This window comes from Salmo salar, chromosome ssa26 (genome assembly GCF_905237065.1).
Source record: "Salmo salar chromosome ssa26, Ssal_v3.1, whole genome shotgun sequence".
Classification (NCBI taxonomy): domain Eukaryota; kingdom Metazoa; phylum Chordata; class Actinopteri; order Salmoniformes; family Salmonidae; genus Salmo; species Salmo salar.
The window spans coordinates 20433991-20461105 of NC_059467.1; the positions used below are offsets into that span (position 1 = coordinate 20433991).

A 27115-nucleotide genomic window follows, 5' to 3' on the forward strand; every position below is an offset into this window, starting at 1 on the left:
AACCAAAGCCCCAATCAGCCTCTGTGCTCATAAGTGTGCACATACTGGATTTTCCATATCTGTTGTCTCTGCTAGACTAACAAAGACTAAGGAAATTTCTGTTCTACTACAATGTTGCAATAGCTTTTATAGGCACACATTCTTTTATTAATTACAACATGAAAGACATTACTTTTTCTTTATTATGTCCCCAAAAGCTGGCACAAAAGATGCTTTTGGTCTCGACAGAGAGGACAGGTTGAGCACAATAGATGGATTATGAAGACCATAGGTGGAGAAAGTTTGCACTTGCTGAACTGTTGGGCAGCTACCACCAAAGAAGCACTCACCAACATCCGCTTCGCTCAGCCTTACTTACTTTCCCAGGACGAAAACAGTACTGTTCAGCTGTATGGCCACGCTACAGATTTTAGTCCCGCTATATTTCACAGGAGCTTGGACAGCCAACACTGTGTCATTTGGTCAAGCCAAGTGACGCAAACATTGCTGTCAAATGGAATGACTGACGCAAGACATTATCCTGATCAATTAGAGGGGGTGGATCTCAAACACCCCTGAACTTATTCCTGTCCCAGTTGAATTAGGCCCTTGTCCTCCACATGCATACTGATGCATTTGATCATGCTATTTAAGACTGCTTTGGGAACAAATTGGGCATAAAGGAAGACATAATGATGATATATTGAATGTTATCAACACCCTCATATAGCCACAGAAGGAATCATATCTGACACCAGCTGTGGCAGATTTCCTGAGCGAATGGAATTGCCCATTCCTCTCCTGAGACGCTAGAAGATACACAAGCCTGCTGAGCCTAGCAACCAGTGGTAAGAGAAAACAACCTCAACACACGGTTGAGTCCACTGGGGGCATAGGCTACTAAATTTCCAATGTCCGGACTCCAGAGACAAAACACACCATCAATGAGGCTCTTTCCAATTGAGAACCCCAACGCTATACAATTATACAGCAACTGTATAGGAGTATGTGCCACAATTTACTTTCTCCTTACCCAAAGTTATGCAGATGAAGTTAATTAAGCTACAGAAACAATTCAATGCCACCATTGTAGAGGGAGCACTCCTTTCAACACAATATCCCAGCATATCGTTCTCTTTGACACTCATTTAGCTGTCACTGCTCAGCCAAGCTCTCACCAGAATATTTAATTGGTAGTGTTACAGCAGGCTGCTACCTCCATTCCAACCTAAAAACAATTCTACAAGTAGTATGACAGTACATTTATGCAAAACATTGGCCTACATGGTTTAGCCAAGTATTTGCCTACTAATATAAGCGTGTACTCTCAGAAAGCCTTCATTGAATAGGCTGAAAATGCAGGTAGAAATATGCACACTTGTCAGCTGGTTTAATGCAAATACAAAGAACATGCAATTAAAAAGCATGTCGATCTGAGTATATGACACTGATGTTGACTTCAGGAGAATCGACTGACAGAAGAGGTGGCAAAAGGGAAACAGGAAATCACAATTCAAAAGGAGTCAAATATTTTAAGAACTTTTCTACACAGATGCAAGCAAGCTCAAATAAAAAACCCAATGGCTGTAATGGCACATAAATAGCCTAATAATCACAAGTGAAGCAGGTGGCATAATAACCCATTTCTTTAAAAAGGTCTGGGGATGGCACAACTGAAGAAATGAAAGAGGTTAGCTACAAATAGCTAACACACTTGAGAATTGACACTTGTCGAGGTGTGTAAACAACTTACATAATAACGTTAGTATATTAACATTCAATGTAACTTCCCCACAACCAGTATGTGAGTATTGTAGCTAGCTAATTAACGTTAAGTAGCAACAATACCATAGTAGATAGTTTAAGTAACGTTAGTAACCTTAAATTCATTGCAACCACGTAGAAACAGCCAAAGCTAACGTTACAACAGTTATACCCAAGTTAGGTATAACACACATCTTATTTGAAGCGTGGGTATACGTTACAGTTCAACTTGAACACATCAAGGTATTGCGCTAAGTTACCGTAAGCTAGCTAGCTAACGTTAACATAATTGGCTAGCTACAGTAGTTAGCTAGGTAACTTCCACGTCGGTACATATCTACATTCTGCATACCAAGTAGCTGGCTAGCCAGTAACGTTAGCTGGGTAGGGTGGTTAGCTTGCTACGGTAGATCACAAGCCCACGGAAAGATTGTTAAATTGCTAATCATCTCTTGAACGCAATACTTTACGAACATTTAACCACACCTGTCAAATATATTATGCATTGTCACGTCACCACTAGTTAGCATTGGCACTAACAAGCTAGCAATCTAACGTCCGAGCAGAGGCCATTTCAGGGCGAACATGGCACAATTACAGCCTTCTAATTTCTCAGACATAAGTAAACCCTTTTAGCAAGTGAACATACAATGCATGGCTAGATAGCTACGCAATCGCGAAGAGGCCTTCATCGCACTGATTTAGCTTGCAAGTTAGCTAGCTAGTAGGATTAGTTAACTAGATAGCTGCCTTTCCTACATACCTACCAGTACATCTCGTTTGAGTAACACAGCAAATAACCAAATGCAATATTGACATACATTGAAGGCGTGTAAGCAAGTAAAAGTTAAGTATAAAAACAGATTTCTAAGGTTAAAGATCGAACAAGTACAGATCAGGTAAGCATACCAGCTAGCCGACACCAGGCTAACGCTTCTCTGACAGACAACCCCCCGGTACACTGGCTGGTTAGCGCAGCCTCACTTCCGATCCTCTGTAGCGCCAACATTGATTATTGTCACCGCGGTTTAAGACAAAGTCGTGCTGATTTTTCAGCTATAATCAAATAAACAAATCTGTTTAACTGACATAGTTGTATAAAGTTATACTCACTAGCCGTATTGATACCAGAAAATAGCTGGAATCTTCTCTATTTGCGACGGAGGAAGGAACAGACCAGACATTCAAAATGGTGGCTCTCCTAGCCTCAGCACTTCTACCGCAGGCGGAGGGTTACACCGAAAAAAACAAAACTTCAACGTTTGTGGAATGAGAAAGGAACGAAGACCTCAAACAGGCGAGCGTGCAAATGATTTGCAGAACTCTCAATTGGCTAGCAAATCCAGCAGCTTCGACATTGCTATGTGATATTTGATTGAGTAACATGGGTTGCTGGTATGTATGAAAGCATTACGGTAATACGAAAATGTTTATTTTACCACTGCAATAATGCTATAGCTACTAGTAACTAGCTAAATAACCCCTTATAGCTAGCTAGCATATGCATGCCTTTCTAGCTACACTTGTGAGCCGTTTAGAGATATTAATGCACGCTTCGAGTATTGTTATTATATCACACCACAATCTGATTATGTTGCTTGGCTGGTGTTCTACCTAGCTAGGTAGCTATTTGATGTGTCGGAAATGTGCGGATTAGTAATAATGTGTCTATAAACGTCGTGCTGCGGTTCGCACACCTCACCTCGTGGCAGTCAGTGATGACGTCAACATGTAATGTTATGACATTTGTAATTTTGTGAGGTTTGTGGGCTCCATCTAGTGTACTTCACAGACAATGCCGCGCTAAGTTCAATCAGGACACGCGCTTCATAGCTTCTTTATACTTTTTTAAATATATTATACATTTCTTTCCGCCATCTGAAAATATACTTTATAGGAACAACTGGAGCGGTGTTTCAACCAGCGTCACCAGGTTTCGGACCAACAAGCACACTACTACATGTGCAATAAAGGTCCAGACCTCTTAGCAGAAGCAATAGTACACTCCCATACTTGGAGGCACTATATTCCCCTTCTTCCGAAAGTATCCCATGCACAAACCAGAATGTGAACAGTGAAAACCGTCCATTAAAAGCCAGAAAAACCATGGGTTTCCCACTGCTGGTACCAGTAGTGTAGCTGCCCTAATCCAACACCTAGCAACCTCATCAAAAGAGTCGGGACTACCACTCCGACTTCGCTACACTGTCATAAATGGGATGGCCCCTGATTGCTCCTGTGCCCCAAGGGTGCAGGCACAGGGAACTAGAGAAGTGCGAGCTGGACTCCTCGAAGGATGGTTGTAGTGTGTAGCGACCGTAAGATTCTGATCTCTTAGTGTAACAGCTAATGTGTTTGACAGTCGCAAACACCCGTCTTCAAACCCTGCCAGTTGTGACTTCCCTCTGATTTCTCCAAAATAAGAGCGAACAGCTGGAGCAGGTTTTGAAACAGCAATGCTGTGGTTATGGGGTGAATTGAGTGCAGTACCACCTGTACCATAAAGGTCTAGACTAGATGTCAACCGATTAATCGGAATGGCCGATTAATTAGGGCTGATTTCAAGTTTTCATAACAATCGGTAATCGGTATTTTTGGCCACCGATTTGCCGATTTGTATTTTTTTACCAATCTATTTTATTTTTTTGTAATTTTTTTTTACCTTTATTTAACTAGGCAAGTCAGTTAAGAACACGTTCTTATTTTCAATGACGGCCTAGGAACGGTGGGTTAACTGCCTTGTTCAGGGGCAGAACGACAGATTTTTACCTTGTCAGCTTGGGGATGCAACCTTACGGTTAACTAGTCCATCGCTCTAACCACCTGCTTTACATTGCACTCCACGAGGAGCCTGCCTGTTACGCGAATGCCGTAAGAAGCCAAGGTAAGTTGCTAGCTAGCATTAAACTTATCTTATAAAAAACAATCAATCAGTCATAATCACTAGTTAACTACACATGGTTGATGATATTACTAGTTTATCTAGCCTGTACTGCTTTGCATATAATCGATGTGGTGCGCGTTCGCAAAAAAGGACTGTCTTTGCTCCGACATGTACCTAACCATAAACATCAATGCCTTTCTTAAAATCAATACACAGAAGTATATATTTTTAAACCTGCATATTTAGCGAAAAGAAATCCAGGTTAGCAGGCAATATTAACCAGGTGAAATTGTGTCAGTTCTCTTGCGTTCGTTGCACGCAGAATCAGGGTATACAGAATCTGTCTCGTTGCGAACTAATTTGCCAGAATTTTACGGAACTATGAAATAACATTGTAGGTTGTGCGACGTAACAGGAATATTTAGACTTATGGATGCCACCCGTTAGATAAAATACGGAACGGTTCCGTATGTCACTGAAAGAATAATGTTTTCGAGATGATAGTTTCTGGATTTGACCATGTTAAGGACCTAAGGTTTATTATATTATAGTTAAGTCTATGATTTGATATTTGATAGAGCAGTCTGACTGAGCGGTGGTAGGCAGCAGCAGGTTCGTAATAGTCAAAGATATATGGTTTAGAGAGAAATAGTCGACGCGTCATAATTCCTGTAATAACTTGCGGCTGAACTTGAAAGGGGTTCCTTCGTTATTTTACCGTTCATGTCTTCCATAGAGAATGTCTTGATCTGCTTCAAATAAGGTCTGTGTTTTGTGCTTAAACCGCCTCGGCGTTTTGATACCCGTGTAAATCTCACTAGGTAACGTTTGTCAACATATTTTCATAAATCCACTCTACAAAAAAAAGTATCTTCGCTTATATTGATCAGAGTTATATCCTATGGATATCTACACAGTTATAAAATTGGCAAGGTGGTGTAAGCCTAAACCAAACACAGACCTTATTTTAAGTTAATTTAAAAATATCCTATGGAATAAATGAAGGAACCGCTTTTCAGATTTTGCTAGAAGGTGTCATGGGAATTGTGACTCGCACTTTGGTAGTCAATTCTTACCATGCCCATTATTAAAATAGGATTTCCTGCATATAGAAATTACAGTTTTTGTTTTCAGCATTCATCACAGGTAACTTAAAAATAGTTTATTATTCAAACAGTTGAGAGTATTTGTCTCCTAAGCAGACTCTTCAGTATCGTTGTCACTTCAGAGATATATATATATATATATATATATACTGCTCAAAAAACTAAAGGGAACACTTAAACAACACATCCTAGATCTGAATGAAAGAAATAATCTTATTAAATACTTTTTTCTTTACATAGTTGAATGTGCTGACAACAAAATCACACAAAAATAATCAATTGAAATCCAATTTATCAACCCATGGAGGTCTGGATTTGGAGTCACACTCAAAATTAAAGTGGAAAACCACACTACAGGCTGATCCAACTTTGATGTAATGTCCTTAAAACAAGTCAAAATGAGGCTCAGTAGTGTGTGTGGCCTCCACGTGCCTGTATGACCTCCCTACAACGCCTGGGCATGCTCCTGATGAGGTGGCGGATGGTCTCCTGAGGGATCTCTTCCCAGACCTGGACTAAAGCATCCGCCAACTCCTGGACAGTCTGTGGTGCAACGTGGCGTTGGTGGATGGAGCGAGACATCATGTCCCAGATGTGCTCAATTGGATTCAGGTCTGGGGAACGGGCGGGCCAGTCCATAGCATCAATGCCTTCCTCTTGCAGGAACTGCTGACACACTCCAGCCACATGAGGTCTAGCATTGTCTTGCATTAGGAGGAACCCAAGGCCAACCGCACCAGCATATGGTCTCACAAGGGGTCTGAGGATCTCATCTCGGTACCTAATGGCAGTCAGGCTACCTCTGGCGAGCACATGGAGGGCTGTGCGGCCCCCCAAAGAAATGCCACCCCACACCATGACTGACCCACCGCCAAACCGGTCATGCTGGAGGATGTTGCAGGCAGCAGAACGTTCTCCACGGCGTCTCCAGACTCTGTCACGTCTGTCACGTGCTCAGTGTGAACCTGCTTTCATCTGTGAAGAGCACAGGGCGCCAGTGGCGAATTTGCCAATCTTGGTGTTCTCTGGCAAATGCCAAACGTTCTGCACGGTGTTGGGCTGTAAGCACAACCCCCACCTGTGGACATCGGGCCCTCATACCACCCTCATGGAGTCTGTTTCTGACCGTTTGAGCAGACGCATGCACATTTGTGGCCTGCTGGAGGTCATTTTGCAGGGCTCTGGCAGTGCTTCTCCTGCTCCTCCTTGCACAAAGGCGGAGGTAGCGGTCCTGCTGCTGGGTTGTTGCCCTCCTACGGCCTCCTCCACGTCTCCTGATGTACTGGCCTGTCTCCTGGTAGCGCCTCCATGCTCTGGACACTACGCTGACAGACACAGCAAACCTTCTTGCCACAGCTCGCATTGATGTGCCATCCTGGATGAGCTGCACTACCTGAGCCACTTGTGTGGGTTGTAGACTCCGTCTCATGCTACCACTAGAGTGAAAGCACCGCCAGCATTCAAAAGTGACCAAAACATCAGCCAGGAAGCATAGAAACTGAGAAGTGGTCTGTGGTCCCCACCTGCAGAAACACTCCTTTATTGGGGGTGTCTTGCTAATTGCCTATAATTTCCACCTGTTGTCTATTCCATTTGCACAACAGCATGTGAAATTTATTGTCAATCAGTGTTGCTTCCTAAGTGGACAGTTTGATTTCACAGAAGTGTGATTGACTTGGAGTTACATTGTGTTTTTTAAGTGTTCCCTTTATTTTTTTGAGCTATATATATATACATACATACATACATACATACATACATACATACATAAAAATCATAATAATAATCGGCCGATTAATCGGTATCGCCTTTTTGGTCCTCCAATAATCGGTATCGGCGCGGAAAAATCATAATCGGTCGACCTCTAGTCTAGACCTCTTGGTAGAGGCTGTAGTGCGCAACGTGCCACGTACAACAGGTAGGCTATGTGACTGTAATGTTGGAGAGCAGACTGAATTTTGCAACCATGTCATTGAATCAGTTGGTATAAATTGTTTTGTTACTTTTGGGGGGCTTTGTGAATATAGGCCTATTTCAAATTCACAATATTAAAATTGTCAGTGTGTTTTGTCTTCCCTGTGGCTCAGTTGGTAGAGCATGGTGTTTGCAACGCCAGCATGGTGTGTGCAACGCCAGGGTTATGGGTTCGATTCCCACGGGGGGCCAGTACAAAAAAATAATAATAATAATTATGAAATGTATGCATTCACTACTGTAAGTCGCTCTGGATAAGAGCGTCTGCTAAATGACTAAAATGTAAATGTAAAAAATGTTTTAAAATTACCTAACATACAGCCTAAAATCCTTAAATATGGAATATTCAAATATTATAATACATGAAATGAGGAGAGAAAGAAGTAGGCTCAATGTATTATTGTGTGCATTGTTGACTGTAGTCCACTGCTCCTATGTCATCTACCCTCAAATGTTTTGAACATCCCACAATGCATTGCTGTGTGCATGTTGTGAACATAGATATCAGCTGTGCCTGTGGGATGAAATTTAAGACCATGTCAAGGTCAGAGATGCAGTCCGAGATTGTTTGCTAAGATGGATGACGAGGAGGAGACTTGGCTGACGATTGTGGCACGTTTTGGGAGCATGGAGAGGCCAGAGATAGCCAGACTACTAAATTGGGCTAAGGACCAGAAGATGGGTATTGGAAAAAGGCCATCGGTGCATGTTCTGCAAGCAGCACTGCAGATGACGCCATGGCATGAGCGTGGTGAATGGTTAGACGTGGTTATGGAGGAAGAAGAGCCGAGTGCAGTGGGAGGATGTGTGTTGAGGAAGAATGGCACCAAGTACAAACCGTATTCTGCTGTATCTGATGGCTCAGAAAATGAACCCAGGGATGAATTACCTGTGGTGGCATGTGAGGTGAAGACCTCCGATGGTCATGCAAAGGAGGATTCTGGCCCAGTGGGAGTGAGATTTTTGGAGAAAGCGGATCCTGCCTTTTGGCTGATCCATGTGTAGTCTAAGGCTGGGTAGAAAATAAGTTGGGTAATGTTAAATCGGTTAAGGTATTATCGGTGTGAAAAAACGGTCAATTGTGTTGCTGGGGATCAGAAATGCCTGGTGCGAGAGAGACAGGCTGAAGTTGCCAGGGTCAAAGTAGAACAAAAGGTGTCACGCTGAGGCAGGGGAGAGAGTAGAGGATGATGGATCAAGGGTGAGTATTAGGCCTAGGCCAATACAGAGTGATTTGAATTTGTGCTTCAGTAAGGTTGGCTTCTTAGCATTCATTGCCATGGTTATCAATTTGTACCGCAGAAATGGAATGTAAATCACAGAAAGTAGATGTTGTGGTGGCAGTAGTTGTGGTGGCAGTATTTGGGTGTATTAAGGTTTTACTGCGGAAGAGATACAAGGTGTGTTGAACGAGAGTCCGGTCCTCCCAGGCCGTTGGACTGGTGTAGGATCAGTTAGGGTCAAAGTAGTGTAATGATGTGGCGATTATTATATATATATATTTTTTTTAATGAAATAAGTGTAGGGTTATTTTGGTGGTGCATTTTTTTCCTTTCCCCCCTTTTTTTGTGTCACAAAAATTGACATGATGGATCACACACTACCGCACAGTAGGTGGCAGCATGCACAAACAATGTGCGGACTTCATTATAACCGAAGAAGAAGAAGCTGTGCCTGTGTATAGCTGCAGTGCATTGGCAAAGCGACAGCAACGCAGGATTGTAACTGCTCGGGGCTGCTAAGCAAATACCATCTCAGGCCGGGTTGGATAGGACCCTATCGCAGTTTCTATCATTTGAAAATTATATATCGATCGACTGGAGAGTGTTTTAAATTTAAGTGGATCATATTGTAACAAAGCCATTTGGGTTTATTTACATTTTTTATATAGGCTATTTGTTTTGTATTCATTTAAATGACCCCGACTCTCACCAATGGTGTAAGCTGTGTTCATCTCTACATGGGTAAACCATTTTGATCATCGGATATCTTGTTATTTATTTTAAATATTTTTTTTAACGTGATATTGTACTCTCGAAAGGGAGTCCCTTTACGGAATACAGCTGGATTGTTTAGGGGAATCTTCAAATCTGTCTGGGCTAGGAGGAGATTCGATTTTTTCCCCAACCGGGAGTGGGGGATAATATGTCCAGGCGAAAACAGAACAACCCCTTCAAAGTTAATTGTAGGTATCTCAGGTATTGTAAATGCCATTTTTACTTGTTGAAAAGTAGTGAGGAGGATCATTTCCATCCATCTAACTAGACGATTGTTTTCGCCACCGTTGCAATTGTGAACTGTAAGACAGTGTCAATCACCATCGTTGATACAAGGGCCTGATACAATGTTTTAGTTCAACCTATGTGGCGCGACGTCAATGTTTGTATAATTTTGACGATGCATTGAATCAACGCGCGTGACACCGAAGACTGTCTGTCTGTATCTTCGAACCCAAAAAATGATAATCAACCATTATTAGGCTACTAATACTATGATATTAATATTTTTATGGAGATGACAACCTCACAATTGCATGCGCAGGTCGTTTTCTCTGAGGGAAACTATTCAGATAGTTATTTCCATGTGTTTACCTGCGTTTAGGTTTTTAATTCGATTCTTTGTTTGAGGCAGCATGAAAACCTGCTGTGGCATGCTGGTCCCTGTTTTCAACTCTTGTTTTGAGAGTAAGATGTAGCCTACCAATGAAAATAAATAATGTTAGTCTTGAGATTAGGACAGATTTCACCCTTCTTGGTCTCAGAATCCATTTAAGATGTTGTCCCTCATAATGTCAGTTTAAACTAGGTACAACATGCTTTTGCATTGACTACTTTCTGTTTCTATGGATAAGCTCTCACATTGACATCTCAGATACAGAACCAGTACAGCCAGAGGAGAATAGCTGTGTCGGTCATACCACTGGCATTGTCAATGGGGCCAAAATAAGAGACCATATATTTTTTTCTTAGAAAGGTGTACTGCTTGGTTCCTGTAATCAGAACCCACTAAAACACGTTTCGTTAATCTATTTTTACGTTTCTGTTCCTTGTGTGCTGTTGTGTCTCTGTCATAGTCACCAGCTTAGCGGAGGGTGTTTTTCAGTGTAACTGACTACTTTGGCTATCTGCAAGCAACATTCTTCCAATTCCAATGGGAGACTACTCCAGAGCAGGTATAGTCTAGGTACTACAGGTTTGGTAGCTGTGTAGTTGCCTGACAAACATTTCTACTGATGGTGATGATGATGTCCTTTTCCTATGCATGCTAAAAGGTCAAACTGAGAGCATGATCTATTGGCCTGCTGATCCTTCACAGTGTAGGCTACTGGATGCCTGAGGACGCATAAGTCCACCCAAGGGGATCAAACCCAACAATGCAGTGAGGTGACCATGTAGCCTTTAGGGTCCTTTTCTAAACATAGGTGAGGCTAGTTTGTTTAAATATGGTGTTGAAATACGTATTGCTCTAATGGCCTCAATAATCCCTATATGCTAACAACATCTGTCACAGGAAACAGTAACACAGTAAGAATGCATGATGTGCTGATAGACGTATTGGTCCATAGAACTCTGTTGTTCAAACACAGTATAGTAAAACAACAACATACATTATCAATCTTAAGGTGTTTTTGGGGGGGCTTCTAAAGTGACTTCTCCAAGCTTCACGTACTACTTCTGACTGATAGTTATGAAATAACAAAGGTCTTTTTTATTACCCTCAGAATGAACCAGACTTTCGCACTTTCCTATGACCACATACAGTTGGTCCAAGACAAATTCACACATGCACACCCACATACCACATAGTTTATAAAATGATAATTGTCCTTTTTTTTCACCCACCATTTAATTAAAAATTATAATAATCCTTAAAAGTGGTGTGTGTGTGTGTGTCCTGAACTGATGTGAAATGTCCCTCGATGTAGAGCACAGACATTACCAGCATGGGAAAACTAATCAGATAGCCTGTCTGAGCCAATCATGGCTGGGGTAGAGGGAAAGCATAGCAGCTCTGTTAGAAGTCTCATTAGCCCTGAAAGAGTTAGTGATGATAAACAGGTCTGTTTTGATAGCATGCGTTCAGGTTGTATCAGAATAGTCTTCATTGTGGATCTATAATGTATCATCTTCACAACACACATACTTGAGGAAGCCATACAGATGGGTCATTTTGTGTTGATTTGTCTGAGAGCAGAGTTGGGATCATTTCAGACACTTCACTGGAGAGGAGGGCTCCACAGAGAGGGTGGGATTCTGGAGAAAAGGGGTGAAGGGCGGTTTCCTTTATCTTGCCTTAATTAAATACCAGGCTGCCAATTAGGCGAAGTGAGAAATTATCTGGCAGTCTGGGATTATCTGATGTCTGTGTTTCACCATTCCCATGGTCCTGAACACCACAGTGCCTGTACATGGATGGAAGGCAGGGGCCCCAGCACTTCCTAGAGATTCAGACAGTATTTTGTGTGTGTGTGGCGTCTGTCTGTTTGTGTTGGAGCAGAGGGTGGGTAAAAAGAGGGGCGCTTGAATTCAACAGGAGCCCCATTGCTTAGTGTTTGAGTAGAGTTTTGGCATTCTCTCTTTTGTCTGTTTTGTTTTGTCCCCCCTTCCTCCTCCTCTCTCCCTCTGTCTGTTGGCTGATGAGTTTGTCTTTGTCTGGATTCAGTCAGACACTGCGTCACCTCCTGCCTACAGACACGCAGACTCAGAGATAACATCAGAGTGGCAGAGACATGGGGAGGGAGGGAGGGAGGGAGAAGAGAGACAGATGTACAGACAGAGCCTAGCAGTGGGGGATGGGAGCTCTCACATCAATCATTGGCTGTGTGCCATGGAGCCAGTCTGTAGCAGTTCATAGTTCAACAATCAGACCCACTCTACCAATGCTAATGAGTGCCTGGATCACTATGGGAAATGTGCCCAAACTATTTTCACATACTATACTCCACTAAAAAGTTAATGCAGGAATGACAGCCCTGTGAAGATTAGAGGGGAGTTTTAAAATAAAATGATAGATTTTATTCCTCAACCCTCTCGCACACAGACCATGCTCCTCAGTGGTGTGTTACTCCAGGATTAGAACAGAGGCTGTAATTACCTCTGCCAGCCTCAGGTAACTGGATGAAAGATTTTCCTTCCATCACACTGAATGGAAAGACTGGACAGGAAGGGGAGGGGGAATTCATTGCATTCAGAAGCAGAGGGTGATAACTGGAGGGCTATGGAACCTAAACTGTTGCAGTTTAAATATATATTTTTCCCTTCGAGAGATATTAAAATGATCAAAATAAAACCTCCCGTTAACGTATACTGATGACAGGAATGAGTGTACTGTCACTAACAACTGGAGAGGTCCTGTGCTCCCATTCCAACCGTGTCAAGCTTGGGTGTAGATCGGAGGGGAAATGGGATACTAATGCAATGAGCAGAGATGCTGTAAAATGCTGAGCGCCATGTGAGGGGTTTAAGCAGACACATATGGGCTCCTTGGTATGAGGCATTGGCCTCCCCCTCAGAGCTGCTGGTATGGATATAGAACAGTCAGAGCTGCGTATGAGCAGGGAGGACAGAGGGTGAGCCAGGCTGTGCAGTGTGTGGGTGGTACTGAGAGAGGGAGATACAGTGCCTTGCAGGCTGCTACTGGAAAGGAGTGCAGGCTGCTTCCCCCTGGGAATGCAGCATGCCTGGATAAGCGTGTGTGTTCATTATGCTTCTGTGAAAATTAGGGGTCTGGTTGTGTGTGAGTGCATGTGTCAATGTGTACTTCTGCGATGTGTTGATGCAGCATTATATTGGCATGTCAGTGAATATGAAAGCATCCATGTCAACTGCATATAGGTGAATGATTGTGTTTAAAGGTTTAGGCCTTTCATGTATTCTGTTGTGTTTCTATAACCGTCTTGTGCTAGTGTATTATAGCAGCTATGATGGGTTTATGTGTGTAGCTACGACTGCTTTAATGCTGGATAGGCTTGCTATTCTAATCTGAAGCACTTTCTTCAGTATGCTAAGTGTGGTAGATTGCTTGGATTTTGTGGCTAGTCAGCACCTACACCAGGTAACTGAAGTGTAGGCTACACACCAGGCTCTCTGGTGTTTATGCCCTCCATGTTAAATATTACAGGTCTGTGCTCTAGAAATGTCTTCCCTTGACTTCATGATCACGCTCCGCCTTGCACTACTGACCTGTCAATCTTCTGTTCCAGGGCTGTCATTCCTATGCCTAGCACGTTTTACCTCCAAGGCTTTGTCTACTGGCTGTATTTTCCTGCATTGTCTTATAATATATCAACTGTCTTTTTATACACACCTGACTCTCTCAAATGAATAAAAATATATTTTTTCTATGTCATTGAGGATAGCCTCAATCAAGAATATGATGGAAAGTGACTGCCCATTTTGCCTTGGTTCCTCGATCTTCCGTTTTTTGAATGGGCTTTAAGATTATACAACCAAATTCCCAAATGCTGTCATTTAAGATGTATAATTATATTCTTATTTGTGTATTAATTTACTTCTACCTGATGCCTTTTTAAGATGTTCAATTGCATCCCGTTTGCGTCTGTGTGTGTTGCGTTTCAAGAACATAAAAAAACTAAAGTCGGCATGTAGTGGTCCCACTTTCCCATCGTATCCACTCTTATTTTTGAACGTTGCTATGGGCACAGCCAAACAACGGAAGTGATGGATTCGACTTCCGCTTTACTTCTCTACTGCAGCTCGCTGGTGGCAAATTTGCCAATGTCAATTATTTGAAGGATACATTTTATAGTATACAGTATAAAAGTTAAGTAAACGAGTATATAAGCATCATTTTACATTGATTTCATCCACTTTCTCCGTTAGCTAGACCTACTAGGCTAGTTCTGTTGTGATAACGTTAGTTGTGTTAGAGTTAAGGGCCAGGCACCAAGCCCATAACTATAATGATAAACTATCGGCTACATAACTATAACACATGGTGAACATCCACACTAGAGGAACGTTTTTATTGTTCTGAAGTCCTACACCTGTCAATCAACGCGTCCTACTGCACGCTGTCTATTAATAAGGTGACCATGAGTTCTCTAACACACAGATACTGGTTCAGACAATTCGGTACTTTCAGGGTGTGTTCATTGTCATAGTAACAACTGCAAATAATACGTCAATGTAGGCCTAATGTAAAACAATATACTAACTCCTACTGTATTTAAATGTAGCATTTCAACAACAAACGCCATATTGCCTGCATATCTATTACACCATTGCTCAAGGGGTTTGCAAGTGACTTCCATTTTTCTAATGGTTGTCAATTTCTTTGGGTCTTATTTTTCACTGCTCATCTCTCTGTCCTGTGCAACTATTTGCAATGCGTCAGTGCAACAGTGTTATCATAATAAGTGGCCAAAAGTGATCACACCAATGCACTTTCTCTCCTCAACAATCCGCAGGATGTTGTTCCAACTAGGCGCCACACCTGACCAACTGAGCTAATTGATCAGTTCAATGTTTGTCTAAATTCAACACACCTGATCCTCCAGGTCAATTAAATAATAAACATGAAGTGCCTGCAGCACTCCAGGACTAGTGTTGTCTACCCCTGCTCTAGCCTGTTGTGAATGGGAACAGCTGGAAAGAGAGGCTGGTAATGTGTAGCTGATGTAATAAGCTAAATATTAGCTCGATATTAGTGCTATAAGCTAAATATTTACCAGTCAAAGTGCAAGAAAAAAAAGTTGTACTGTTATCAATTGAGTACACAGTTATTGTCCATGTGATGTAGGCTAATTTGAATAACACCTCAAATGTCCGATTTTGTAAAAAGATAACTGCATATGCCTAGGCCTGGTTATGCAACCATTTGGATCAGTTTGGGACTATTCTCAACAGTTAAGAAGGTCCAGAAAGGTACATAAGCAGGCCACACATAAGTGTTCTGTCAGGATGTAGCCCAGTGTTAAGATAGGCCTACTATAGGAAAATATGGGCTTCTCCTTTCCAACTCCCTGCCTGTTCTTAATGCTGTAGCCTATTTTACATTCTGCAAGCATGTATCTCTCCTCTAATAGGCTATTAGTAGGCTAAAGAAAATACGTCGAAATAAGTGTCCAACAAGCTTTTGTAGTCTGGCTTTTTCTGGGACTCCACAAGATTTAAGAGTAAGAGACCCCAGGTGCGTAATTGCGCGACAGACAGACAGGCATGGGATGTAGACTGTCTCCTAAATTAGAAACATATGCATATTAGCCCATAATTCATAAGCTCAATGTTAGGCTTAATACTGCAGTGAATATATATATATATATATATACTGCTCAAAATACTGCTCAAAAAAATAAAGGGAACACTTAAACAACACAATGTAACTCCAAGTCAATCACACTTCTGTGAAATCAAACTGTCCACTTAGGAAGCAACACTGATTGACAATACATTTCACATGCTGTTGTGCAAATGGAATAGACAACAGGTGGAAATTATAGGCAATTAGCAAGACGCCCCCAATAAAGGAGTGGTTCTGCAAGTGGTGACCACAGACCACTTCTCAGTTCCTATGCTTCCTGGCTGATGTTTTGGTCACTTTTGAATGCTGGCGGTGCTTTCACTCTAGTGGTAGCATGAGACGGAGTCTACAACCCACACAAGTGGCTCAGGTAGTGCAGCTCATCCAGGATGGCACATCAATGCGAGCTGTGGCAAGAAGGTTTGCTGTGTCTGTCAGCGTAGTGTCCAGAGCATGGAGGCGCTACCAGGAGACAGGCCAGTACATCAGGAGACGTGGAGGAGGCCGTAGGAGGGCAACAACCCAGCAGCAGGACCGCTACCTCTGCCTTTGTGCAAGGAGGAGCACTGCCAGAGCCCTGCAAAATGACCTCCAGCAGGCCACAAATGTGCATGTGTCTGCTCAAACGGTCAGAAACAGACTCCATGAGGGTGGTATGAGGGCCCGATGTCCACAGGTGGGGGTTGTGCTTACAGCCCAACACCGTTGTGACGTTTGGCATTTGCCAGAGAACACCAAGATTGGCAAATTCGCCACTGGCGCCCTGTGCTCTTCACAGATTAAAGCAGGTTCACACTGAGCACATGTGACAGACGTGACAGAGTCTGGAGACGCCGTGGAGAACGTTCTGCTGCCTGCAACATCCTCCAGCATGACCGGTTTGGCGGTGGGTCAGTCATGGTGTGGGGTGGCATTTCTTTGGGGGGCCGCACAGCCCTCCATGTGCTCGCCAGAGGTAGCCTGACTGCCATTAGGTACCGAGATGAGATCCTCAGACCCCTTGTGAGACCATATGGTGGTGCTGTTGGCCCTGGGTTCCTCCTAATGCAAGACAATGCTAGACCTCATGTGGCTGGAGTGTGTCAGCAGTTCCTGCAAGAGGAAGGCATTGATGCTACGGACTGGCCCGCCCGTTCCCCAGACCTGAATCCAATTGAGCACATCTGGGACATCATGTCTCGCTCCATCCACCAACGCCACGTTGCACCACAGACTGTCCAGGAGTTGGCGGATGCTTTAGTCCAGGTCTGGGAGGAGATCCCTCAGGAGACCATCCGCCACCTCATCAGGAGCATGCCCAGGCGTTGTAGGGAGGTCATACAGGCACGTGGAGGCCACACATACTACTGAGCCTCATTTTGACTTGTTTTAAGGACATTGCATCAAAGTTGGATCAGCCTGTAGTGTGGTTTTCCACTTTCATTTTGAGTGTGACTCCAAATCCAGACCTCCATGGGTTGATAAATTGGATTTCCATTGATTTATTTTTGTGTGATTTTGTTGTGAGCACATTCAACTATGTAAAGAAAAAAGTATTTAATAAGATTTCATTCATTCAGATCTAGGATGTGTTATTTTAGTGTTCCCTTTATTTTTTTGAGCAGTGTATATTAGTCAATTTACAAAAGGAAAAACAAGTTTATCAGCTAAGGATATCAAAGGTAGTCTACACTGTGTGCTATTGAGGCTATGCTGAGTGCTCTCCCTCCCAGTCCCCTGGTACCAGCTGGAAAAGCTACCCTATTCTTTGTTTTTGGGACAAGAAATGTATCCTACCTAGGCTACAACAACACAATGTAATGAAGAATTGTATTGTTTTCAATTGAGTACAAAACTCTAGTCTAGGCTGTAGGCTATTCACTGTAGTTTGTCATTTCAATAATGCTCAAAAGCCTAGCGTTTTAAATGTTCATTTAGAAATGGCTGCATCTAGCTTGCCTGATTGGGCAAACATTTGGATCAGTTATGGGTTTTTACACAGCTGTTAGCCTACAAGGTCCAGGCACATTAGCAGGCCAGTAATATGGTGTATTTATTTCAGGATTTATCAGCGAAAAGAAACATGCTAATGCAGGGATTTCTAGTGGCTCGAATGTGAATTATGATAAGGAAGTTGTATCCGTATTTTCTGCATTTGGCTTCCGTGTTTTAAGTGTTTGAAAATGAGGTGGATTTGCCTAGAGTTAAATTGGGCTACCCCTCCCTCTGATGGTCTTATCATCTCCCTGTGACTCCTCTATGTTCACAGGGCCCTTCCACAGCACCGGCTTTGCAGGCCCCCTCCACACTATTAACATGGATGGCAGGGACGATTTCATTGAGGACAGCGAATGCCACAGCAACAATTCCCAACAGGACAGCATTTCAGGTAGGCATTTAGGGCATTTCCCTGACCCTAATGTGACATACTCTCTGTAGGGGGTGTCGTGGGAGAATATGACTAGCTCTGTGCTCTGTTGTCTATATTGATAGGGCTGTGTTTGCCTCCATAGAAGACAGTGATAGCGACCTGGACAACCACGACTCATCCTCCAACACCTCAGCTGATGACCACATGACCTCCACCAAGAGAACACACCACAGGGGAGTTAAAGAAGTGAGTGTCCCTGTCAGGGTTACCCATGGAGGGGTGTTCTCTCCTAGTACTGTTATCATGTGTGTCCACTGAGTGCAGGCCTGCCTGGTTGCTGATTCACACATGCATTTCCTTCCTGATTTGATAGTGTTCTACAGATCTCAGGGTCATCTGGCCCTCTAGACTTATGTGGAATGGTTATTGCCCCACCCCGCACTGTCCATTTCCAGAATTATGTTATTCAATAATCCTACAAAAGATGCAGCACAAGAATACGTCTGAATACATTGCGTTTGTAAATTGTAAACTGGCGATTACAGAATATCCTCACACCTTCAGACCCCAGAAACAGAAAGCATCTCAGGTTGTGTGGTGTGATTCACAACCATGGCAGAGTCATACAATGTGTCATAGTGACAGTCAATTAGTCACTGGGGGGCTGAGGGTAATTCTCTCTCATACTCTCAACCCCACACACACACACACACACACACACACACACACACACACACACACAGAGAACCTTATGGCCTACCACTCAGGATTCTTGCTCCCAGGACCAGCCATAGAGGTACTGTAGAGAGGATGAGCATATCCACCCTTTAGATGTACACATGAAATCCTCTTCTAATATTTGCCCTACATTCTCAGTGTAGGCAGAACCACCATTACATAACTTACTGTATTATTACACAATCATTAGCATACATATTACTGATGAAACAGATCTGTATGGTTGCTCCACATAGCATCCACAGTATTTGAGTGTACAGTAGTACTGATGCCTCTGTGTTTCTCAGGAGAGCGAGGAGGGGGCCGACCTGATGAACAGCTGTGTGTGTCCTCTGTGCACCCTGGAGTTCAGCAGCCCCGAGCAGCTCATCACACACGTCTACCAGGTGAGTACAGTACAGTACCAGACAGCCCACCATGGCACCAAGTATTCAGACGGGGCCAAAGCCTCCTTAGCTTCAGAGGTTGGATCAGGGGGATAATGTGCTGGGGTAGATAATCACATTTAAACCTCCTAGGAGATACTGTCATCACTACACTAAAGAGGGAAGGATAATTATGATCCAGTCGCGTGATCAGTCTCTGGGTTATGTGTCAAACCTAAGGTTTGGATGTTTCAACTTGTTTTAAGTTATCAGTGTCTTCTAACTGAGCCAGAATTACACATTTGACACCAACCACTTCCTCCTTCCATTCGTGTTGTTGTTGATGGTGTAGTGTTAACCACATACGTTTATGCCACAATTGTAGATACAGTGGGGAGAACAAGTATTTGATACACTTGATATTGCAGGTTTTCCTACTTACAAAGCATGTAGAGGTCTGTAATTTTTATCATAGGTACACTTCAACTGTGAGAGACCAGAAAATCACATTGTATGATTTTTAAGTAATTCATTTGCATTTTATTGCATGACATAAGTATTTGATCACCTACCAACCAGTAAGAATTCTTGCTCTCACAGACCTGTTAGTTTTTCTTTAAGAAGCCCTCCTGTTCTCCACTCATTACCTGTATTAACTGCACCTGTTTGAACTCATTACCTGTATAAAAGACACCTGTCCACACACTCAATCAAACAGACTCCAACCTCTCCACAATGGCCAAGACCAGAGAGCTGTGTAAGGACATCAGGGATAAAATTGTAGACCTGCACAAGGCTGGGATGGGCTACAGGACAATAGGCAAGCAGCTTGGTGAGAAGGCAACAACTGTTGGCGCATTTATTAGAAAATGGAAGAAGTTCAAGATGACGGTCAATCACCCTCGGTCTGGGGCTCCATGCAAGATCTCACCTCGTGGGGCATCAATGATCATGAGGAAGGTGAGGGATCAGCCCATAACTACACGGCAGGACCTGGTCAATGACCTGAAGAGAGCTGGGACCACAGTCTCAAAGAAAACCATTAGTAACACACTACGCCGTCATGGATTAAAATCCTGCAGCGCACGCAAGGTCCCCCTGCTCAAGCCAGCGCATGTCCAGGCCCGTCTAAAGTTTGCCAATGACCATCTGGATGATCCAGAGGAGGATTGGGAGAAGGTCTTGTGGTCTGATGAGACAAAAATAGAGCTTTTTGGTCTAAACTCCACTCGCCGTGTTTGGAGGAAGAAGGATGAGTACAACCCTAAGAACACCATCCCAACCGTGAAGCATGGAGGTGGAAACATCATTCTTTGGGGATGCTTTTCGGCAAAGGGGACAGGACGACTGCACCGTATTGAGGGGAGGATGGATGGGGCCATGTATCGCGAGATCTTGGCCAACAACCTCCTTCCCTCAGTAAGAGCATTAAAGATGGGTCGTGGCTGGGTCTTCCAGCATGACAACGACCCGAAACACAGCCAGGGCAACTAAGGAGTGGCTCCGTAAGAAGCATCTCAAGGTCCTGGAGTGGCCTAGCCAGTCTCCAGACCTGAACCCAATAGAAAATCTTTGGAGGGAGCTGAAAGTCCGTATTGCCCAGCGACAGCTCCGAAACCTGAAGGATCTAGAGAAGGTCTGTATGGAGGAGTGGGCCAAAATCCCTGCTGCAGTGTGTGCAAACCTGGTCAAGAACTACAGGAAACGTTTGATCTCTGTAATTGCAAACAAAGGTTTCTGTACCAAATATTAAGTTCTGCTTTTCTGATGTATCAAATACTTATGTCATGCAATAAAATGCAAATTAATTACTTAAAAATCATACAATGTGATTTTCTAGATTTTTGTTTTAGATTCCGTCTCTCACAGTTGAAGTGTACCTATGATAAAAATTACAGACCTCTACATGCTTTGTAAGTAGGAAAACCTGCAAAATCGGCCGTGTATCAAATACTTGTTCTCCCCTCTGTATGTGTATTTTTAGATATGCACTGTTGGGGTTTGCCCTCACTTTTAGGTTGCTTATAAAATACACTGACAAGCAAAGAAAACCATTGTGCTTTACCTAATTAAATGACTAACTCCATCTCTCTCCCTGTTGGTCTCTCTCTCTCTGTGGAGCAGCACACATCGTTGATGGGCAGCAGTAAGAACTACGTGTGCCCAGTGTGTGGGCGCACGCTCAGCTCGCCAGGCTCCCTGGGGCGCCACCTTCTCATCCACTCTGAGGACCGCCTCTCCAACTGTGCTGTGTGTGGGACACGCTTCACCGACACCAACAACTTCAACAGGTCTGTGCCTCCTCCACCACTGTAACTGACAATTAACCTGTAAGTCTGTTTTTTTTTTTTTTTACGTGTTTGCTATGCAGGGGAAATGATAAGACAAGCGGAACTACGTGGCTAAGAACTGTTGTAACGGGGATTATTATCGTAGCAACACACCTTTGGAGTGAAAGCAATCCCGCGCTGTGTTAGCTAAGTTTTCATGTCATCGGGTGTAGTTCGTAAAGGTTGAATTGTGTGTTAGGATGGTAACGTTATAATAATTAAGGATGAAGCGTGAATTCATGCCAGGAATAATAAGTGTGACGTTTTTGATTTCCCCCCTTCTGTAATAAGCATCCAATGAGGTATTTTTCCTTTATTCATGTGTTTAATCTGATACTGTCATAGCTCCGGCTAAACTGTTTATGTATGTACCGTAAATTCCGGACTATAAGGCGCAACTTTTTTCCCACGCTTTGAACCTCGCGGCTTAAATGACGCGGCTAATATGGATTTTTCCCGCTTTCAATTTTTTTTTCTCAAAAAAAAACACATTCTGTGACGTGCTCAGTTTTTTGGCAGCATGAAGCTTTCATTAGACCAATGAAATTGCCGAACGGGTTAAGATCAAACAACTTTTTTGTTTACTGTTTAGATTAAATCGAGCGCTCTCAAACTTCCCATCATTCTGATTACGGTAGTCATTTTGTCACCCTCATCATGGCAAAGACACGGAGAAATGCATATGATGCAGCTTTCAAGTTGAAGGCGATTGATCTGGCTGTTGGAAAAGGAAATAGAGCTGCTGCACGGGAACTTGGTCTTAATGAGTCGATGATAAGACGTCGGAAACAGCAGCGTGAGGAATTGACTCAGTGCAAAAAGACAACTAAAGCTTACTGCAAATGTTTTATTTTTTGTTACAAGCCGCGTTTCGTTAAAGCCTATTTATTTTTGTTACAAGCCATGTTTCGTTAAAGCCTATTTATTTTTGTTACAAGCCGTGTTTCGTTAAAGCCTATTTATTTTTGTTACAAGCCGTGTTTCGTTAAAGCCTATTTATTTTTGTTACAAGCCGTGTTTCGTTAAAGCCTGTGTAAAGTTAATTTGTTTCAATGTACCGGTAGGCACCTGCGGCTTATAGACATGCGGCTTATTTATGTTCAAAATAATATATATTTTTTAAATTCAGTGGGTGCGGCTTATATTCAGGTGCGCTTAATAGTCCGGAAATTACGGTAAGCACTTCAGAGTTATATCAAGCTAATAAGTCACTCGTAAGACAAGAAAGTTGTAAGTGTGCTTAACCCTATTTTCATTTACTTTATAGTTCTTACGGAAGGTGATAATTCTGACAAACTACAGAATAAAGCCACCAGTTAAAATCAAGGAACGGTTGTGCTCGTGGTTACTGGAGGGAGCTACAACCACTACTACCTCATTTCAGTCCTATACCCTAGTATAGTGCTTCAGCCTTTCACACACACAATGACATGGGTTATCTACAGAGTTTAGAGAGTTAGGCTGTCTGTCTGAGCTAGCCTGTAACAGCTGTGTCCTGTAACTACTCATATCTCTGCCCCCTACACAGGGAGAAGCTCAGAGAGGTCCTGAACACAGGCAGCAGTATGGAATGCAGCAGCGGAGATGAGAACTGTTCCATGTCCCGGTCTCTCTCCAGCAGCCCCATGGGCAACCCCGGTCATGGCCTGGGACACGGCCACGGGCCCGGCCACAACCAAGGACACAACCCTGGCCGTGGCACAGGCCACATCCCGGGACACAGCCACGGCCCGGGATACAACCCCGGCCACAACCAAGGACATGGACATGGCCCAGGACACAACCATGGCCAAGGTCTCGGACACCTCCCAGGCCACCCACTCCCCTCACTGCACCACAGCCTCCTCTCTTCGCCCCCCTCCTTCCCTGACGCCCTCAGCCCCTCACCAGGCCTACCCCTGCTGCCAGACATCCTGAGCCCCATGCCTGTGCACCCGGCCGGAGTGTTGCTGGTGTGCAACAGCTGTGTGGCCTACCAGCAGCTGGTGGACGCCCAGTCTCCCATGAGGAAGTGGGCCATGCGCAGGAAGAACGAGCCGGTGGAGGCACGCATGCACCGTCTAGAGCGCGAGCGCTCCGCCAAGAAGACCAAGCGGGAGCACGAGTCGCCTGAGGAGCGGGAGCTGCGGAGGCTGCGGGACCGCGAAGCCAAGCGGATGCAGAGGCTGCAGGAGACAGAGGAGCAACGGACACGGAGGCTTCTGCGCGACAGGGAGGCCATGCGGATGAAGAGGGCCAACGAGACACCAGATAAGAGGCAGGCCAGGCTGATCCGTGAGAGAGAGGCCAAGAGACTGAAACGGCGGCTGGAGAAGATTGACCCCTCCCTGAGAGGTCAGATAGAGCATGACCCAGCTGCTATGGCTGCCCTGACGGCAGACATGAGCCTGTTCCAGTTCCCCTGCCCCATGCCTGTCCCCTCTCTAGACAACAGCCTCTTCATGAAGCTGCCCTAGCAGGACCAGGTCACTGGGGGCAGCACACTGGACCACTAACAGTTACAATGACCTCTCCACTACACCTATGGGTTGCCATGGCCACAGATAGAACCATTCCATGCTGGTTGAAATTCCAGCATCTTGTGTGTCCAACAACTTGATACCCAAACTCCTGTGTCAACAAATAACATTAATTTATTACAGACTAGCAGGAAATAAGAGCAGGTTCAAGAATGTTTCACTTAAAGGTAGGTATTGATAAAGCATGTTCTAAAGAGATTTTATCTGTTCTGTTTTGGGGGATAGTAGACTTTGACTTACCAGCCCATTGTGACAGGAGCAGTTACACCCTTCCATCTTTTGCACATGGACCTTCAGTGGTGGGAGTGATTCACGTAGCCCATAGCGCTCTCCCTCGCCTCTGGTCCCTTCTGCTAGCAAAGTTGCTGGAGTTTACCGGTAGCTACACCTCTCTCACGCTGCCAACGTGGGTCTCTGCTCTGGCTAGCTCATATCCACCCAATCAACTACCTCAGTAAGGGCTGAAGCCGAGCCCTCTGTGGCCTACGTTCTGACTCCAAGCTTCTTTACGCGTACACTACATTAGAGAATGCGGGTTGTTTTCTTAGTTTGAGGGTGTGTTTATATCTTTAGGACGTATTCACAGCTCACCGGGAGAATATTCAGTAAGACATAGTCAGAAATATCCAGTATATAACGGGAACGATAGAAAACGGCCCTGTTCTATACATCACATTTCTATCCGCTGTGCTCGGAATATGCTGTACTATTTAATGAGCCCTATTTTGAGCAACATTATCCTCCATTCCAGCATATTCTCTAAAACTCTAAATATACTGCCACTACTGTAGGTCTCTTTGCCTTTTATTAGTCACATTGACCTTCCTCAATCTGTTTTTCCCTCGTACCTTCTCAACACTCATAACCTTTGCCAAGTAGTTGGTAATAATTTCCTCTTTACTTTATGCATCTCCTGTTGCATTGACATTTTTGGCTCATCAAACCACAATCTTTGCTGCTGTTACTGTTCTGTACGTGTTAGTTACCTCTAGGACATTTAGGACTCAACATGTGAACTGAGAGTGCTAATTTACTACATTTTTCTAACTGCCCCAAATGGTCATATTTCCTTCCTCACCCAGCCAACGTATTGAAATATGCTCATACAGTTGAAGTTGGAAGTTTACATACTTAGGTTGGAGTCGTTGGAGTTACGTTGGAGTCATTAAAACTAGTTTTTCAACCACTCCACAAATTACTTGTTAACAAACTATAGTTTTGGCAAGTCGGTTAGGACATCTACTTTGTGCATGACACAAGTAATTTTTCCAACAATTGTTTACAGACAGATTATTTCACCTATAATTCACTGTATCACAATTCCAGTGGGTCAGAAGTTTACATACACTAAGTTGACTGTGCCTTTTAAACAGCTTGGAAAATTCCAGAAAATGATTTCATGTCGTTAGAAGCTTCTGATAGGCTAATTGACATAATTTGAGTCAATTGGAGGTGTACCTGTGGATGTATTTCAAGGCCTACCCTTCAAACTCAGTGCCTCATTGCTTGACATCATGGGGAAATCAGCCAAGACCCCAGAAAACAAATTGTAGACCTCCACAAGTCTGGTTCATCCTTGGGAGCAATTTCCAAACGCATGAAGGTACCACATTCATCTGTACAAACAATAGTATGCAAGTATAAACACCATGGGACCACGCAGGCGTCATACCGCTCAAGAAGGAGACGCTTTCTGTCTCCTAGAGATTAACGTACTTTGGTGCGAAAAGGGCAAATCAATCCCAGAACAACAGCAAAGGACCTTGTGAAGATGCTGGAGGAAACAGGTACAAAAGTATCTACATCCACAGTAAAACAAGTCCTATATCGACATAACCTGAAAGGCCGCTCAGCAAGGAAGAAGCCACTGCTCCAAAACCGCCATAAAAAATCCAGACTACGGTTTGCAACTGCACATGGGGACAAATATCGTACTTTTTGGAGAAATGTCCTCTGGTATGATGAAAGAAAAATAGAACTGTTTGGCCATAATGACCATCGTTATGTTTGGAGGAAAAAGGGGGAGGCTTGCAAGCTGAAGAACACCATCCCAACTGTGATGCACAGGGGTGGCAGCATCATGTTGTGGGGGTGCTTTGCTGCAGGAGGGACTGGTGCACTTCACAAAATAGATGGCATCATGATGCAGGAAAATTATGTGGATATATCGAAGCAACATCTCAAGACATCAGTCAGGAAGTTAAAGCTTGGTGGCAAATGGGTTTTCCAAATGGACAATGACCCCAAGCATACTAACAAAGTTGTGGCAAAATGGCTTAAGGACAACAAAGTCAAGGTATTGGAGTGGCCATCACAAAGCCCTGACCTCAATCTATAGAAAACTTGTGGGCAAAACTGAAAAAGCATGTGCGAGCAAGGAGACCTACACACCTGACTCAGTTACACCAGCTCTGTCAGAAAGAAGGGGCCAAAATTCAACCATCTTATTGTGGGAAGCTTGTGGAAGGCTACCCAACACGTTTGTCCCAAGTTAAACAATTTAAAGGCAATGCTACCAAATACTAATTGAGTGTATGTAAACTTCTGACCCACTGGGAATGTGATGAAAGAAATAAAGCTAAAATAAATAATTCCCTCTGCTATTATTCTGACATTTCATTCTTAAAATAAATTGGTGATCCTAACTGACCTAAGACAGGGAATTTTTACTAGGATTAAATGTCAGGAATTGTGAAAACTGAGTTTAAATGTATTTGGCTAAGGTGTATGTAAACTTCCGACTTCAACTGCATGTGTCAGGGTAAAAGCTATATTTTGAATAACTAATCTTTGCATTTTTCCAGTGATCTCACTTTGCAGAGTTCCACTCTCCAATGAGCATGT

General features: G+C 43.6%; 2 protein-coding genes across 15 annotated transcripts in view; one reads left to right on the top strand and one right to left on the bottom strand.

The window, feature by feature from the left end:
- LOC106587352 (AP-1 complex subunit gamma-1) overlaps positions 1–2964 on the bottom strand; it is a 33745-nt gene extending 30781 nt beyond the window's left edge. The window contains exon 1 of one of the 4 annotated variants that reach the window (XM_014175682.2): positions 2857–2964. The gene's annotated coding sequence lies outside the window, so the exon portion shown is untranslated. Of the gene's footprint in view, positions 1–2095; positions 2192–2652 lie in introns of those variants that run through there. The other 3 variants (XM_014175680.2, XM_014175681.2, XM_045708608.1) reach the window with 3 other exon arrangements.
- On the top strand, positions 2963–25547 carry LOC106587353 (zinc finger protein 821). Of its 11 annotated transcripts, none has more exons than XM_014175694.2 (6): positions 2963–3138; positions 18218–18337; positions 18442–18565; positions 19345–19443; positions 21547–21713; positions 23281–25547. In XM_014175694.2, the coding sequence occupies exons 2-6, from the start codon at positions 18300–18302 to the stop codon at positions 24206–24208; spliced, it is 1356 nt and encodes a 451-aa protein (XP_014031169.1). In that variant the 5' UTR covers positions 2963–3138; positions 18218–18299; the 3' UTR covers positions 24209–25547. The 11 variants fall into 11 exon arrangements, with proteins under 11 accessions (XP_014031169.1, XP_014031167.1, XP_014031164.1 ...); XM_014175692.2 differs by having other exon boundaries at positions 18465–18565; positions 23281–25545; XM_014175689.2 differs by having other exon boundaries at positions 18462–18565; positions 23281–25541.
- Positions 25548–27115: the final 1568 nt, after the last annotated feature.

What these genes read in the sequence shown, in the direction of transcription:
- LOC106587353 (XM_014175685.2), top strand. Translation starts at nt 9,853, where the DNA reads ATGTCCAGGCGAAAACAGAACAACCCCTTCAAAGTTAATT. An exon ending in CCAACAGGACAGCATTTCAG is followed by an intron (nt 18,338 to 18,461) that starts GTAGGCATTTAG and finishes TTGCCTCCATAG; the next exon opens with AAGACAGTGATAGCGACCTG. An exon ending in ACCACAGGGGAGTTAAAGAA is followed by an intron (nt 18,566 to 19,344) that starts GTGAGTGTCCCT and finishes TGTGTTTCTCAG; the next exon opens with GAGAGCGAGGAGGGGGCCGA.